Source organism: Macrobrachium nipponense, chromosome 10 (genome assembly GCF_015104395.2).
Source record: "Macrobrachium nipponense isolate FS-2020 chromosome 10, ASM1510439v2, whole genome shotgun sequence".
Taxonomy (NCBI): domain Eukaryota; kingdom Metazoa; phylum Arthropoda; class Malacostraca; order Decapoda; family Palaemonidae; genus Macrobrachium; species Macrobrachium nipponense.
In genome coordinates, this window is record NC_087204.1 from 69119578 (window position 1) to 69136856 (window position 17279).

At 39.4% G+C, this 17279-nt stretch overlaps 1 protein-coding gene across 4 annotated transcripts in view; it reads left to right on the forward strand.

Annotated features, from left to right (window-relative positions):
- Nucleotides 1-17279, forward strand: part of LOC135223665 (uncharacterized) — a 148351-nt gene that overhangs the window by 75911 nt on the left and 55161 nt on the right. For all 4 annotated transcript variants that reach the window (XR_010316555.1, XM_064262326.1, XM_064262325.1 and 1 more), the window contains one exon: nucleotides 10383-11076. Coding sequence is in view for 3 of the 4 variants with exons in the window: in XM_064262326.1 (XP_064118396.1) it covers nucleotides 10383-11076 (694 nt within the window). In the remaining variant the exon portion in view is untranslated. The remainder of the gene's footprint in view (nucleotides 1-10382; nucleotides 11077-17279) is intronic.

A 17279-nucleotide genomic window follows, 5' to 3' on the forward strand; every position in this document is an offset into this window, starting at 1 on the left:
GTAGTTGCTGGCGCGGGCTGTACACCAGCTCTCTCTGGGAGGGGGATTTTGGTGGAGGAGAATTCTAAATGACAAGAGGTCCGTGGTAGTGGTCTCACTCGCTCTAGTACCATACCGACACCCTCTTTTTATTTAGGGTGAGCGAGTCAGTATACTCTGACATACCCCTTTTATTTTTCTCTGGTAATGTTAGTATCATTTACCTAGAAATATGAACTGAAGGGATATATTTCACGAAGCGACACAGACTGAGCCCAGAAATGCTCATATTACCTGAGTATATCTGAGTATTTTAATAATTTTATCACAAAAAAGTCTATTTAGTCATGACAACATGAAAATACAGTAATTACTGAATATTTCCTCTTTAGCTCCGTCTTCTGCTCCCCTTTTGGTTCAGGAAAAGTGTATTGAGGAACTAGAACAGGATGTATCCCTTATTTTAGAATCTGTTCAAGGTTTGACTGTCATAAAGGTTTGACGGAATTTATGATGGGACCTGTTTGAAGTCCTCCTATAGTGTATGATAATTTTTGTGTTCCCCTTTTAGAGTTAAGGTGTCGGTGCTCTTGCCCGTATTAGCCTAAGCCTAGGTCTGCTCTGCAGCAGTTGGAACAGTCCACTGTCAGGGAACTGGCTTGGTTCTTGGGTTGTTGGGGTTCTGTGCCCACCGACTCCTACCTCTCCTTTTTCACGGTCTCAATCCTGTTTAATGTGTTTGCCAATAGATCGTTTTGGAAAGCGTAAATCTTGATGCAGTAGTATTTTGGCTCCATCATTATCGATAGCTAGTACTAATGAGGTTGCTAGAACTGATAAGAGTAAGAATGCATGTATAAACTTTGTTATTAATAATGATATGTCTAGCAAGTTGTCCTCACTCTTTTATGTTGACTCAATCAATTGTTGAACCTATTTCTTCTGCTTTTATGTCTCATTCTTAGTCTTTTCTGATTTTTCCTCTGTCTTTTGCTATTGGAGAGTCTCTCTCTGACTTGGGTAATCTTTCTCTCTCTCATCCTGCCATGTTTACAGAGTCTATACTATTGTTTCCAAGCTAGATGCTATTCTAGCTGCTTTACTCTCTAAAGATGTGTTGTCTGGGAATGTTCGTAATCCGGTTGAGACGTAATCGGATGAGGTGGAAAAGTTAGGTGTCGACAACTCTCCTCCTCCATCCCCCTTACAAGTCCCATTTTCTTTGATGCCCGGTAGTGCCTTGTCTTCTGCTTTGCCGACTTGTGCCGCCTCCCATTTAGTAAGAATTTTGTTGTGAGGAGCAGTGGCGGCTCATGGATCATTCAAGAGGTTGCTGTTACTTAATTTCTTTTTAGATTCCTTCATATTAACTGCATAAACACACACATTATATATATATATATATATAATATATATATATATATATGCGTGTGTATATATATATATAATAGTATATAGATATATATATATATATATATTATATATATATATATATATATATATATATATATATATATATATAATGCGTGTGTTTATATATATATATATATATATATATCATATAGTAGTATTAGGTATATTATATATATTATATAATATATAATAATATATATATATATAAGTATTATATTATAATATCTATATATATGTATATATAAATATATATATATATATATATATATATATAATATATATATATATATATATATAATATATAATGACATGTGCTTGTATATATATATATAATATATATTATATATCGATATACTAGTAGATAGTATATAGTATATATTATATATATATATTTATATATAATGCATGTGTTTATGCAGTTAATGTGAAGGAATCTAAAAAAGAAATTAAGTAACAGCACCCCCGGAATGATAGCCACGAGCCGCCACGGGTGAGGAGTCAGCTGCTGTTGTCTTGAATCTGGAACTGACGGAAGAGTTTTGAGTTGGAAGAGTCTTCTTTGATCTTTCAGTGTTTGCTGGAATGTTAATCTTCTCTTTATCCTCATTTGGTGGAGGAAAGAAGTTCTGTAGAGATTCGGTCTCTGTTATCTTCTGGCATTTTGGCGCCCATTGAGTTTTTGAAGAAGCCTAAACTTTCTCCATCAGTTAGAGTGGGTTTTGACAAAATATCTCTTATTTTATTTAGTCTTACCAAGCAATTATTCAGCTGTAAAATTCCTACGCACGGCAGACCAAACTTAAAATTTCACAGTGGTGCCGCCATCACTAGTGTACGTAACCAGTCACCGACCAATTCTGGTAGAGGTATGACAATGTTACACCTCTCAATCGAATTTCTGCCGGCTTCTGAGTAACATTCGTATTCTGCGGACCTTCTTCATTGTCATTTGAATTTTTTTTTTCACTTTCCTAGATATTGGTGATGTACATACAATTTCAGTGTGGTTATTGATTTTGTCAGAATTAGCTTAGCTTATTTTGTCCTTTTTGCTGCCTTTTTTTGCTTGAATATGTCAGATTCAGGCACATCTGGAGATGGGTTTTGTGCAGATGGCTGCAAAACTAGGTTAGTTAAAGAAGTATATGATCCTCACTCTAGATGCAGTAAATGTAGGGGTCAGGAGTGTTCGAGGGAACTTAGATGTTCTGTATGTCAGGATTGGGATGTGGAGAAATGGAAACTGCATTTCACATAATAAGAAAGTGTTGCAAGGTAGGAAGAGAAAGTCAGCCTTTAGAGCTGATAGTAAGGCTAGTGTAGCTCCTCTGCCTTCCTGTGGTAGCAGAGATTTCTACTCCTGCTTCTCCTATTCCTGGAAATCTCTCTATTGTCAGTCCTCCAACCCCTTCACTTCTTAACTCCTTTGCCAGTTTCCCATGTTGTTTTCTGATACCATTGCCAGCCTCTAATCAAGGTTTGCGGGGAAGTTTTGAGAATTTGGCTAGTACTATGATGGAGTTAGGTGCCTCCATTAAATTGTTCATGAAGAAAAGTGAGGTAAAAGTACCCAGTGCTAGTGAGGTGCAGTTTAAGGGGGTGGCTTTCTGTCCCTCCAGTTCTCCAAGGCAAAGGTCACTGTCCCGCTCCCCCATCCCTGGGAGAAGACATACTGAAGGTCCAAGGGAGATTGGCGGGGCTTGGCCATGGGCAGTTGCTCCCTCTGTCAATCCTGAAGTGATGCATCAGGCATCGACTAAGTGGTGTTGGAAAGGCGTCTCTTTTAGTGCGCAGTTATCGTGGGACTCCAGTGGTTCGTCTCCTCTGGGTTTCCATTGCTGGCATAGTTCCATGGCCTCTCAGCCGCTTACGAGGTCATTAGTAGTTGACGTCTCCCCTATCCTTGTCAAAAGCTTAGGGATACAGTTTCCAGTCCATGCCTGTCTTGTAGTCTTACTGTTTGGACTCACGACTATCATGCTTCGACTCGCAACTCAGCATACTCAGCTGAGGAACGACACGTGTTGGTGCTGACTAAACGACCAGTTACCCCTCAGTTGACTTGACAGACTTCGACTAAGAGCCTGAAGCCCGCTTCTACGTCAGGACGTAATCTTCATCATCTGTTCGTTCGGATCTATCCCAGTAGGAGGACCCTGCTTTGGTTCCTTTTCAACAAGGTAAGACTCCACTGTTGAAGAAGGAAGAACCGACCCTGTCATCAGTGTCTTCAGATGAGGGAGAACAAGAGCAAGAGCAAGAGTTAGAACTCGACTCAACCTCTGACAGTTTATGCTTCTTTAATAAGGTTTCTTTTCTAATATTTTCCAGACAGTTTCTTGCTTGCCACTCCTAGTTTGCCTCCTTTGATCTTCCTTATGAAGAAAAAGAAGCAACCAGATGATCTTCTTCCTTAGTTAGTCCTCTCCTCTGCAGCTAGGAAGGCTCTTCGCTTTGTAGATGTGTGGCTATTGGCTAAGAGCGACCAGGGCAAAGCATCTTTTACATTCCCTTCTCTGTTGCTCATAAAGAAGCGTTACTGATTCTATGTAACTGGGGGAGCTCCTTCCTTGGGAGTATCGGCCTCCTCCTAGGGGGACTTCTCGTCACTGGTATACCCGAATAGGAGAGCAGTGTTTTTGGCTGTGAAGACATTCTTTTCTTCATCGGAGATCGACCACCTAGTTCATAACCTCTTTAAGGTTTTAGAGATCTTCAGTTTTTTGGACTGGTTGAGCAGAGTGTTGGCAAGGAAGTTGGAGGACTGCCCTTCACTTTCTGAGGATCTTTGGTAGGACTGGTTAAGACTGCTTTCTTGTTCTGATAAAGCTGTTAGAGATGGTGCAGGTGAAGAAGCTTCCTTGGCCTCATTCTTTCGTCATTAAGAATATCATGGATATTCTAGGGCCAGAAGAGGAAGAAAGACTTCTCTGCCCAGTGAGAGCCCTAAAATTTTATATTCGCAGTACGGAGAAAGTGAGAGGTCCTTCTTCACACTTATGGTGTTCGGTGAAGGATTCTTTTCATTCTCTTTTGAAGAATGCTATTTCTTCTTCATAAGATCTCTTATCATCGAGACACGCCCAAGTTAAGGACGAGTCATTCCCTCTGTTGAAGGTTAAGGCACACAAAGTGAAAGCTGTTGCTACCTCTCTGTCGTTTTGTAATAACTATCGTTATTGCCGATCTTACAGTCAGTATTTAGGAGGTCAAAGTAGTTGTTTGCATTGCATTATTTGAAAGGTCGAGACTGTGTTTGAGAACTGTAGTTCTCTTGGGCTTTTATCCGTTGCTGGCATGGTATGTATTAGGAGGAAGCAACATAGGGGTTTTCTCTTCCTCTACAATTTTTGCCTTGTATCAAATTTTTGGTTAAGTCTGGAGGTACTTAGTACTTGGAGTGCCCTCCAGTTGGTTTGGAATAGAGGGTATTGGTTTTTAATTGGTATAGGTAACTATATCTTGTTTTTTTGTGATATCTGGTTCTCGGCCAGGTGAGGGGCATTGTTAATTTGTTGTTTCATAGTTAAGTCAGCGGTTAGGCCCACGACTTCCAGGATCATTTCACTTTTTAGAGAAGATGCATGGTCTAGCTACCATTCTCTCTACTAAGTAAGCTAAGCACCAACCAGAGGCAGTACTCACCTGCAGTAGCTTGCTTACAAGGTGAGGTATGTCAAGCATATGGTCTATGCTTTCACACTGTAACCCTTTTGAGAATTGACTTATTTTCAGGTGTTTTCTCCACTACCCTCCACTTTTCAGTTGGAATCAACTGAATAATTGCTTGGTAAGACTGAATAAAAACTATATATTTATAATAAAATAAGGTTTTATTCATAGTTACCAAGCAATTACTTGATAGTTTATGGCTAAAATCCAATTGAGAGGCGTGACATCGTCGTACCTGTTTATTGGAAGTGGTCAGTAACTGGTTACCTACACTAACAATGGCAGCACCACCACAAAATTTTGAGGTTTGGTCTGCCGTCCGTAGGAATCCTACAGCTAAATGATTGCTTGGTAAGTATGAATAAAATCTTATTTTATTATAAAAACATATTCTGGTGCACAAAGCTTCCTTTTTTAAGTCTGCCAAATCTAGTCTTCCTGGTTTTTTTAAGTTACAGAGAGCCACTTTTTACAATATGTACAGGCTTGTTACAGGTGCTTAAACTGTCTTCGGTCGATCATTTTGATTTCTTTGCTTATCTGGATCATATGAAAAGACGTGCTTTTGAGACTGGCAAGGTGCTTTGGTCTAATGCAGAGGCAGAGACTTTTTCCAAGTCTTTTCTTAGAATTATTGAGTCTTTTGCTGAGCTTTTGCTAACATAGTACTATTGCCGCCACTGCACCAGCTTAAATACTTTCTGATGCCAGTAGGTATCAAAGCTTGGGAGGATTCATTAGAATTTTTGACTTCCCAGACAAGGATATTTCGGATGCAGCAGGTGAATGTTCTTGTGCTTTCTTTAACTGGGTCTTGAAGAAGAGATAACAATTGTGCTCTTATCTTTTCGGCTAAGGTCTCCTACTCAAAAGATGGCTGCAGTTTTGGTTTCTCCTTTGGATTGCCTTCTGAATCCATCTTTATTTAAGGCAATAATAGGTAGTTTATCAGACAGTATTTTAAGGCAGGCAGTAAAAGGCCTGCTCCTTTTCCTTCTGGCCCTCCAGTCAAGATTCATCCTTCACTATCTCATGACTCATCTTTGACTGCTAAAACCTTTCGTAGGTCCTTATCAGGCTTCAATAAAAGGTAAATTCCTAAGGTTTTTAGAAAGAAATTAAGCTTTATGCATTCAGGGTCCAGTAGGAGGCTGACTGCATGCTTTCTGGTATGTTTGGAGAGATTTATGAGCAGAACTTTGGGTGGTGGAGGAACTGAAGGTATGCTTTGTAATTCCTTTTCTGTCTCCTCTGTCGTCATCTCCAATTTATTTTCCATCTTATCTTCATTGGCCAGAAAAGTTTCACATACTTGAGGAAGAGGTGGTATCATTGCTAGAGAAGGTGATAGAGCAGGTGTCGGGAAACTTGCCAGTGTTTTACAACCGTCTTTTCTAGTGCCAAGGGTATTTGGAGGGTGGTGCACAATACTGAATATGTTGAGACTCAACACATTCATTTGTTTATCCCCATTCTCCTTGGAATCGTCCAGCACAGTGCTAGCGACAATTCAGAAGAAAGACTGGATGATTTTGGTTGTCAGGCAAGACGCTTATTTCCACGCTCCAAGATGTCCTCAGTCATGCAAGTTCCTGCAATTTGTCTTTGCAGGGAAGGTATTACAATTCAGAGTTCTTTGCTTTGGCCTGTTTACAGCACTCAGGTATTCACAAGAATTATAGCGCCAGTAGAGGGATGGTGTTGTCACCTTCTCGGAGTGAGAATTCCCCTTGATTTGGGACCATCTTGATGTGGTGAAAGGGCTCTTGAACCCCAGGAATTTGTTTGTAGGTGTGAGTCCAAGAGTCCTATATATCATTATATATTTCTTTAGATTAATTTTTGTACAATTTTTCACTTTTGCTCAAATTTGTTGGACCTGATAAATAGGAAAAGATATCATAGCACGGATTGGGTTGATATCCAAAGGTAAATACATAGTGGGAACTATGGTAGGACCAGCCACTGCCCTATAATGTTCAGACCTGAGAGGTATCAGATTGATAGCTCAAAGTTGGAACTATTCTGCAGGGCTGGACCACAGATTCCAGGGGGTATGGTTCTGGCAGTAGGACACTGTATTTTATCTGGTTTGGCCATAATATGATTACGGTGGGGATGATTGTATACTTGTGATACTCTCAGTTCCAGCAAGTGGGTTTGGTTTACACTTGGGCCACTCTAATCATGCTGTGCCTTCCCCTGTGGTGTAAGGTAGGGACACAACATTTGGGAGTCGTTTCTTACTTGTTCTATTGGTGAAAGAATAAATTCCATGAAAGACTAATGATATATGCCATTGGTAGAAGAATAAATTCCATTAAAGGCTAATGATATGTTTTTAAAGTTTTCAGGCTTATTTATTCTTCTCCTCAAATCATTATGGCTAGCAGAAATAAGGATTTGAGTGCCCCGGGGCCATTTTATGGCCTGTCTTGGCACAGTAGACTTCACTCTTATGCACAACAAGCATAGAAGACAAATTTGATTGGAATACAGTTGATGACCTGCATATCAAGTGATCATTTCCAAATATTAATTTTGTTACAGGCAGTTCCTGGGATTTCGTTTCCTTGGGTTGATGATAAGCGAAAATTGCTGACAAACGAAAATCTACTATTTTCAGCGCTGATAACTGGATTTTGGCGCTGATAACCCATTAATGGTGCTGATAAATGGCTAATGACACCTCTGTTATGTATGTATCGGCACCAGTAACCAGAATTCGAAGCATTTTGGTGCAAGACAAGCCTCATAAAACTAGATTTCCAATAACCAAAGCTGCCGAGAACTGGGGGACTGCCTTTATTACCAAGTAATCCTGCCAAGCATATCCCTCAATATAACATGAAGTAGATTGGGAGTGATAAAACTCCACACTAGGAATATCCCACCATTTGAGTATAATGTACAAGATCATAATGAAACAAAAAAAGTGCTGCTGATACTAAAGCCATAGTACCAAAATCAAAATCTCATCCAATAAAACAAAAGTCCCATGGTGGTCTGAAAAACTAACAGAATTATTGATAAAAATAAAACACCAAATTGGAGACAATTAGATAATCTGAATATAAAGTTCAGTAAAATAAATAAAACATTACTGATATTAGAAGGAATTTACAAAAAAATGACTACAGGCAGCCTTGGGTATCGATGGGGGTTCCGCTCTCGGCGGGGTGTTGATAAATGAAAACCGCCATTACCCAAAACTTGGCTTATGGTGCAGAGTTTCTTTTAATGGCACCTCTCTTAGGTATGTTATGATGCCATAAAGGTGCCGATAACCGAATAAGGTGCCAATAACCGAGACGGCCTGTTATGGCGTTAGACAAGCACCATAGAACTGGATTGCCATTAACTTGAGTCCGCCGGTAACCAGGGACTGCCTTATATTATTACTAGGAACTGATACATTAAAACCTCTATAACAAAACTTCTGCAAAATTTAGAAAAAGAAGTAATTCAAGGAAGAATCATTTCATGGAGGAAATATGTATCAGATCTTTCTAATAATATGCTCATACAAAAACCCTGGGAAAAATTCAGGAAAATAATTGGTATCCATTTTAAACCACCTAGACATGCCATATTAAAAGATGGAAAAAGAGTACATGTTCCAAAAAAAGAGTAATGTAACAGGAGAAAAATTAGCAAAATTAAGTGTGTAGTGATCAAAATTTGGATGAACACCTGCACAAATAGAAATAATATGTATAGAATTAATAACAATAAATTTTGAAACAAGTTTGTCCAGGATAGCAAGATTGGTTGACCCTGAGTCCTTGTTGACATTGAGGAATGGGGACCTTTTAGAATCTCAGTTTCTGTTCCCTCGGACTGAGCTGGAGGACGCGATAGACCAATGCTGGGCTGATACAAAGGACAGGTTAGTGCACCAGGCTATGTCAAAGTCAGTCTTGTTCTTGGAGACGTCTGGCCCCTCCTCCTCCCCCTGCCCAGCAGCAGTCACGGAAAGCATTGCCTGGTAGGCCATCTAGGAGTTCGGTTTTGGCAGGGCCTTCCCGTTCGTCCCAGTCTAGGTCAGAGAATCAACGTTCTTTTCACTCCTGCTCTTTCAGGTCAAGAAGGGGTTCCAGAGGCAGAAATAAGGGGAGTTCATTGATAGGTTAGGCACCCCTCCCTCTCCTTTGCCACGGGGAGGAGGGGTGCTTGGTGGGCCAGTGGGCCAAGTGGCAGAGTTATGGGGTAGAGAAGTGGGTAATGTCCTTCGGGTGGGTTATCTACTGCCATTCAACTTCTCTCCCCCGCTCTTGGACAAGCTTCTGCTCAGGAGGGTGTATCCCCCAGATTCTCCAAAGTTCTTGGCTCTGGGAGGAAGTGCAGAAGATGATGGACAAGGATGCGATAGAGGAAGTGGTGCGTCCGTCTCCGGGGTTTTACAGTCACATCTTCTTGGTGCCCTAGGCGTCAGGAGGTTGGAGACCTGTGTTCAACTTATCCACCTTGAATCATTTCATCAGGAAAACCAAGTTCAAGATGGAGACCCCACAATTAGTGTTGGCAGCTGTGAGGGAAAGTGACTTCATGTTGTCGATAGATTTGAAGGACACATATTTCCAGATCCCTATTCATCCTTGAAATTCATGGTTTTTAGAATTTTCAAATAGCTGTCTCTTATACATAGTCTATTTGCATCTCTTGTATGGAAATGAACATGGATCTTATCAATGTAGTGTATGTGAAGTTTTGGGATTAAAGGCATGGTAATTTGTTCCTGCTGGAATACAAACAAATACCTTTTATGAAACTTGGTAAGAAAGTAGTTGACTAGTGGTAGGAGACTGAAAGGGGGCTAGATACTATTGGAGATTAAAGGGTATATCGGAGGGTCATGTGAATCAACTGATCGTCCCTGCGAGGAGAGTGTTATCTGGTTGCCTTCACTGTAAAAAAGGTTTAGAAGTAAGAGGAAGAAGGTTAGAAAGCATTTACCAGTGACACCACCAAACCTTTTTAGTTCTCCCATCAATCACCCTACCGCCAGTTAAGTTTTCACCGCACTTAGGAACAAACAAGAATAAGAGTGATCTTGAACTCCCCTAATGTTGAATTAAGTAGGAGTGGCAGTGAAACTCACTTATCTTGTTGTTAAGCGTCAGTGAAGAATACTTCAACATAAAAGGCTCTTGATTTACCTAGAAAATATACAGATCTTTAAAAACTTGTAGTTAGTCATTTGTAATCATTGCTTGATTTTAGGAGTTTTTTAGTTTTTTTTTTATAATTTGATGAGAAATTAATAAATTTTGTAAGTATATGGTGTGATAATAAGCTAATTAATTTTCACCTTTCAGCTCAGCAGCAGTATTATGAGGATCCAGATTCTCCTGTAGGACCAAATGTTGACTCTTGCCACAGTAATGCTTGTTGCCATAATGCTGCCTATTGTAATGGAAATGACCATGTTGATTTTTTCTTGGATGGTCATACTCCACCATACTCCCTATGGAAACCACCATCATTTTACTTCTCATATGAGGATGCGCCTCCACCCTATAGTGAGGTAGTTGGAAGTTCCTATAGGTTGTCAGAATCTGGAGCACTCCCGGCTCTTGGTCCTTTAATGGTTCAGCTGGGGCCATCACCAGGTGAATCTTCTGATGGTCAAGTTATAGTAGGAGCCACTGGTAGTACTTTTCGTAGAACCCACTCTCCTTCCAGAACACCTCTAAACAGAAATGTTGTTGCAATCCGGTCAGATGAAGTCTATGAGGATGTTAACGCAACACCAAGTGAACTTCCACCTCCTTATTGCCCTACACCCCAACCCTTAAATGATTTGAATCGGGGCACTGATGCCAGACCAGTTGGTGACCAGGCAGCTAGTTGCAGTGAAAGGGGATGTGAAGGTGAACGTGAAGGAAGTATTGAATGTAGCTGTAGTGCAGATGATGCCTGTTGTAGTTTGTGCTCTCATTCTGATTCAGCTGTGGCTGGTAATAGCAGTGCACCACAACAAGAACAAGAAGTCAATCCATCTCCAGTCAGGTTAGTATTAAATTGAAATACATATATTAATTATTATTGTGGATATCATTTAAGTAAATATATTATGTATTTGTTATTGTGGATATCATTTAAGTAAATATATTATGTATTTGTTATTGTGGATATCATTTAAGTAAAACTTAATTCTGTAAAAGTATACAAATATTGTCTTTATAAACCTTTGAGGGAATGTTTAATTGCCCTTCAAAGCTTTTAACGAGTTGGGTAAGCTTTGTATAAGGATTATAAATTGGGATGGGGGAGTCCCAGCCACTGAACCCCCCTTTTTCTTTAGCCACCATCTGCAAACAGGCTGCAGTTTGCAGAAGTGGTTTTGACCCATTTTTGTTCTTGCACAAATACAAATCTCATTTTTACATATGATTTAACTTGCAGCTGAGAACTGGAATGGCAATTTAAACTTACTGTCAAGGTAGTTAACTATCAACAGGTAGGGGGTATCCCCGCCACACCAATCAGTCTGCACTCCACTTTCCTTTTGGCTGTGTTCAGATGTCTACCTTCGATTATGTACTGACTTGCTGTTTAATTACTATAGAACTTGTCACTTGAGTTTCCCTCTCTGTATGATTTGTGGTTTGTTTATTAAGCATTAGCCAAACTCTTGAATCATTTAAGCCTTCCTTCTCTACCCAGAGGAAGCCTACGAGCATACGGTGCTGTCATGGTAAGGACAGGCAGTGTAAGAGATTCCGGTATTGGCCTTGTTAGCAGGGCTGGTCAGTCTGGGAAGGGTTCATGGACCACAGGTCCTGGATCCTCTGCCAGCACAGCTCAAGAAAAGAAGGTAAGGAGAGAGCAGGCAAGTGCTCTCTCACCCTCCCCCCTCCCACATTGTAACAAGAGTGGTCTAGAGGTCCTGGGAAAGTGGTTTGGCCTGGGCTGGCAGATCACTGAGACATGGCAAGAAATCTGGTGCTTTGCCTTCCTTGCCTGTAGAGGTTCCAGGCACTAGGAAGGCTTTGGCATGCTTGAGGGACAGCCCCCGCTCAGGTTTGCGGGAGCAGGACTGCTCTCCCTGACTTGTTAGGACATCATCACCTTCTTTTTTCCCACCGTTATCCCTACATTAAGGGTTTGGTTGCCTGATGCGCCATCTCCACTAACTTTTATCAAAGGCATCATCCTCCACCAAACCTCTTCTTTCCATATCTTCCTTCACTTTATCTCGCCACGTACTTCTCTGTTTCCCTCTCTATCTTCTTCCTCTAACAGGTTCCTCCCAAGCCCACTTCACATGCCCATACCATCTCAATCGTGACTTTTATCACCTCTGTAACCTTTACTAAGCCTGCCCTTCTTATTTCATCATTTTCCAGTCTCTCAAGCAGCGATATTCCCCATAATCCACCTTAGCATTCTCATCTCTGTTTTCTCAAGCTTTACTTCCTCTTTTCTTCTTAGAGCCGATGTTTCTGCACCATACATTAACACTGGTCTTATCACTGTGTTATATATCTTTACTTTTAGCTTGATTGACATTTTTTATTACATACCACTCCAGCTACCTCTCTCCACTTCCACCATGCAGGTTTTATCCTACTGTCAACTTCAGCCTCACATCCTCCCTCTTGACTTAAAGTAGATGCTAAGTATTTAAACTTTTCTGCCTGTTTTATAATTGATCCTCTTCTTTCCTGTGTTACTATTCTGTCTCTGTTTTATTCACATTCACCTTTAAGACTCCTGCCACTCTCCAACCCTTCTCTGTAGGTCCTTCTCATTTTCAGCAGTAGTCACCAGATCATCGGCATACAAAAACTCCCACAGCTATTCATTCCTGATCTCTCAACTCAACGCATCCATGACCATAAACAAAAATGGACTTAATGTTGACCCCTGATGTAATCCAACACAAACTTCAAAGTTTTCTGTTTCCCCAACTGCTGTTATCACTTTTGTGCTCGTTCTTTTATATATCATCACAACCAGCCCAACCAACTTTTTTAGGACTTTCCTTTTCCTTAAACACCAAAACATCACTTCTCTTGGGATTCTATCATATGCTTTCTCCAAGTCTAAAAATGCACAATAGAGCTCTTGGTTTCCCTCTAGCCTCTCCTCCTGTAGCTGTCTTACTATGAAGATGGCAACTACTGTTCCTCTTCCTGTCATGAATCCATACTGCTTCTTTCCAATTTTTACAATCTCTCATAATCTCTCATCCAGTATTCTTTTTAAAACTTTCAATCCATGCTCTGTTAGTTTAATTCCCCTGTAGTTACTACGAGTCTAGGACAATTACCCCCGAGGACAACTACCCCCCCTCAGGACAATCACCTCCCCCAGGACCATTATCCCCAAGGACAACTACCCCCCTAGGATAATTACCCCCGCAGACAATTAACCCCGTTCCGAATTCTAGAATAGTTGTTAAAAGTTTATATGATGCTAACCACTCTTATAATATTTATTGTTGTCTACAACACTCTTGGGTGCTTAGAAAAAAATAACTTACTCTAAAATACAACATATTAGGAAGAAAGTTAAAGGAAAACTATGTTACAATTTAAGAATTTATTTTGATAAAACTAATCAAAAGAAAAGGTAATAAATCAGAGTACAGCTATGTCACATCATTAAAGGAATAATTAAAAATAATTTATGATTTTATATTGATAAAAGTATTCAATAAAAAAAAATTATAATAAAAAAGCCTTGACATTTTATCTAAAATTGTAAATTGTATGCGATTCTATTTAAGTACTATTCTAAAACATCTTGATTTTCATAATTGGTAACAATTGATACAATTTGAAACATTCAAATATTTTTCCCTAGAAGGCTCTTTATCTAAACCAGTTGCACACTGAGCAAGTTTTAGTTGTTGCAAAGCTTGTTCTCATTTAATAATGTTAAAAATGTCTAAATGTTAGGGTGACAGCAAACAGCATTTGCTAAAAAGCTCCTATGCCACCCTTCCACACCATTGTTTGTTCTTGGAAATTTCTGTGAAGCCCTGTCATACTTATTCTATAAATCAGGTTGAAAAATAGGTTGACATCGTCCTAGTCTGCATAATCATCCAATATAGTTATCATCAAAATATTCTTGTAATTGATAGGTTTCTGGCGGGAGTATTTCACACAGGCGTTCAAAAGCTTTTCAACATCATGATTTGGAATAAAAGCAATAGAAGCTATCATTTTCATGTTAACCAAAAACTCTTTATCATTTTGATAATGCTGCCGACACCCGCAAGTTTGTCTCTTTCTGTAGATGTTCTGACTCAAGTGGAAAAAGGAACACTTTACTTCAGTTTGAGGAAAAATCATACACATACTATTAATCAAAGCAATTTTGAAATCAACCATGACAGTTTTTGGAGTTAACTCATTTACATAAAGATTTTCAATTGTTCAAGCACAACAGTATGTGTTGTTTGGCTTTTGTTGGTTAAAAGAATATAAATTAAAGGTACTGTATGAGCATTAATTAGTGCATGAACTGTATAAAGTTGTAAAAATATCCTAGGCACAGTTTTAAATGTCCCATCCAAAAACCAGTGAGATGCTTCCCCTGGATATTTTAAGTTTTTATTTGTACCAAAGATCAAAATTCTTTTGTCGAATGTTCCAGAGTCATACAACAAAAATTCTTGGTCATCAAGTGTTCTCCTATGCACGTCTGATAAGTTCAGTTCTTGCGCACTTTGTGTTAATGGTCTTGAATGCCATGTTTGCTGCCATAGATGTATAATATTGCATTGTATATGGTGAACCCTGGGCAGTTTTGCACCTGCTTCTTCAGTGGCTTGTGAACATGCTTCACCAGTTATTTGTTGTGCAGTCTCCTCTGTACCAACTGCTTTTATTTTCATATTTTATAGAGTTCAAGCAGCTTCAATTTTTGTGCATCTGGCCCATGACTGTGGTCATACATTTGACCAACAACTGTATTTCTTTGGCTATCCACTTTGACTTTAGCTTTGCAAGTTCGTTTATTTCTACACTCCTTACCCTCATAGGACACAACACTGTTGGCTAAATTCTTTTGCTTAACATACAGGTATTCTTCATACACTAGCTTTTCTTTTCCTCTTTCATTTTTAATAAATTCCATATTTCATTGTGTAAAATATTCGAAGAAGATTTCAACAATGATCTTACTTTGGAGCAAGTTGATACCAAGAGTGTTAAACAGAGAATAATATGATTTCTTAAAGTGGCTGTGTTAAACTATAACTATTATAAGACTGGTTAACATAATAACTATTAATGACTATTGTTGAAATCAGAAGCTAAATTACAAAATGCTTATCGACCCACTAAATCTTTTTACCAATCTATTAGAAACTTTTTTTCATTGCTGCTTATATAAAAATAAATTCTTTTAACACTACTGTTGAATTCGGAAGGAGGTTAATTGTCTGCAGTGGGTAAGTATCCTAGGGGGTAGTTGTCCTTGGGGGCAATTGTCCTCAGGAGGGTAATTGTCCTGTAGCGGTTACCACAATCCATGACATCTCCCTTCTGCTGGTATGTACGTATATACCATTAGACTCTCCTCCCAGTCCTTTGGCATTTCTTTCTCTTGACATATGGCTTTTAATAAATCCAGCATCCATTTCTCCCCCTCTGTACCTAGTTATTTGATCATTTCAATTTGGAACAATGATGGACCTGTTGATTAACCATTCTTCATTTTCCTTAATGCTCTCTTCACTTCTGTATCCTGTATCTCCATCACTGGTCCCTCCACCCCTTGAGCTTCCCCTATCTCCTCTCATTTTCAGTATTTAACAGTTGTTCAAAATGCTCTCACCATCTCTTCTTAATGTCTTCCTCCCTATACAATATATTTACATCACTATACTTGATGACACACAATCTACCCACATTGTCTGCCTTTGCTCAAGTTTGAAATCTTATAGATATCCTTTTCTCCTTCTCTTGTTCCTAGTATTTCATTCAACTGCTCTGCTGCCATTCCCAAAGCCATACCTACCCTCCTCGCCTCTCTTTCCAATTCTCTATACCTTTCTTCTGCACCCTGTACAGGCCTTACTTTCCACTCCTTAAATGTTTTTTTATTTTCTTTTAATCGATTCATGCACCTCTCCATTCCACCACCACTTTTCTCCCCTCGACACTCCATATCCACTTGTTCTTCCCACCAGTTCCTCTGCTTCCCCCCCACATATTTCTCTCATGTCTGGCCAGATATTTTCCACTTCTGTTACCTTGTCCAAATTCTACGTTCCCCCTATCCAACCATTTCTCTCACAGTCCTCCTAAATTGCTCCCACTTTTCTCCTTTTACGTCCCAAATCTTAATTATAGATCATCTCTTTCTCTTCTTGGGTTTCCTACCTCTCATTTTAAAATCAATCACCACCAACCTATGTTTGACACACACTTCTCCCAAGATCACTCATTTTTAATTCCAAACCCACGGCCTCTGTGTACCTCATACCCATCTCTTCTCTTTCCCACCCTGCCAGTCATATCAGCTCCTATTACAGTAGTGCCTCAGGTTACAAAATTAACCCGTTCCGAAGCAACCTTCGTAACCTGATTTTTTCGTATCTAGAACTACGTTTTACATGTACGTAAATTGCCTAATTCGTTCCAAGCCCTACAAAACACCACTGTAAATTTTATAATAAAGCTAAATTGACCAATAAACAATGAAATACAACAATTTGGACCATTCAATACTTAACCTAACCATTACTGTACCTGTAAATAAAGTGTATTAGTGTACAGGGTGCAAGAAATACTGTGTGTACATGTACGTACGTATGTAGTAAAATGTAGAACCTTACCTTTCGAGTGAGGTGATGTCCAAAAGTGGCCACAGAGGGGGAGGACAAGCGGCAGAAAACATGAACACTTAACTTTACGAAACACATTAAAAAATGGCAGAAAACATTAACACTAAACTATGAGACACATTAACAAATGGCAGAAAACATTAACACTTCTTGATTAACAAATGGTAGAAAACATTATCTTGATTATCTCTATCTTCGTCTCCATAGAAAGCATCCTCTCTTTCCGTAAACTTCAGCAACATTCTTGGAACCCGTGGCTAAAAACGTAAGTCATTAAGTTCACACACAACACGATAAAGTAACTTACAGTACAACGAAAGCGAAATCACTAACACAAATTTACGTTAACAAACGAAATATATGTGAGCAAATGAATTCCAGGTGTTTATGATAACGTTGCCACAAA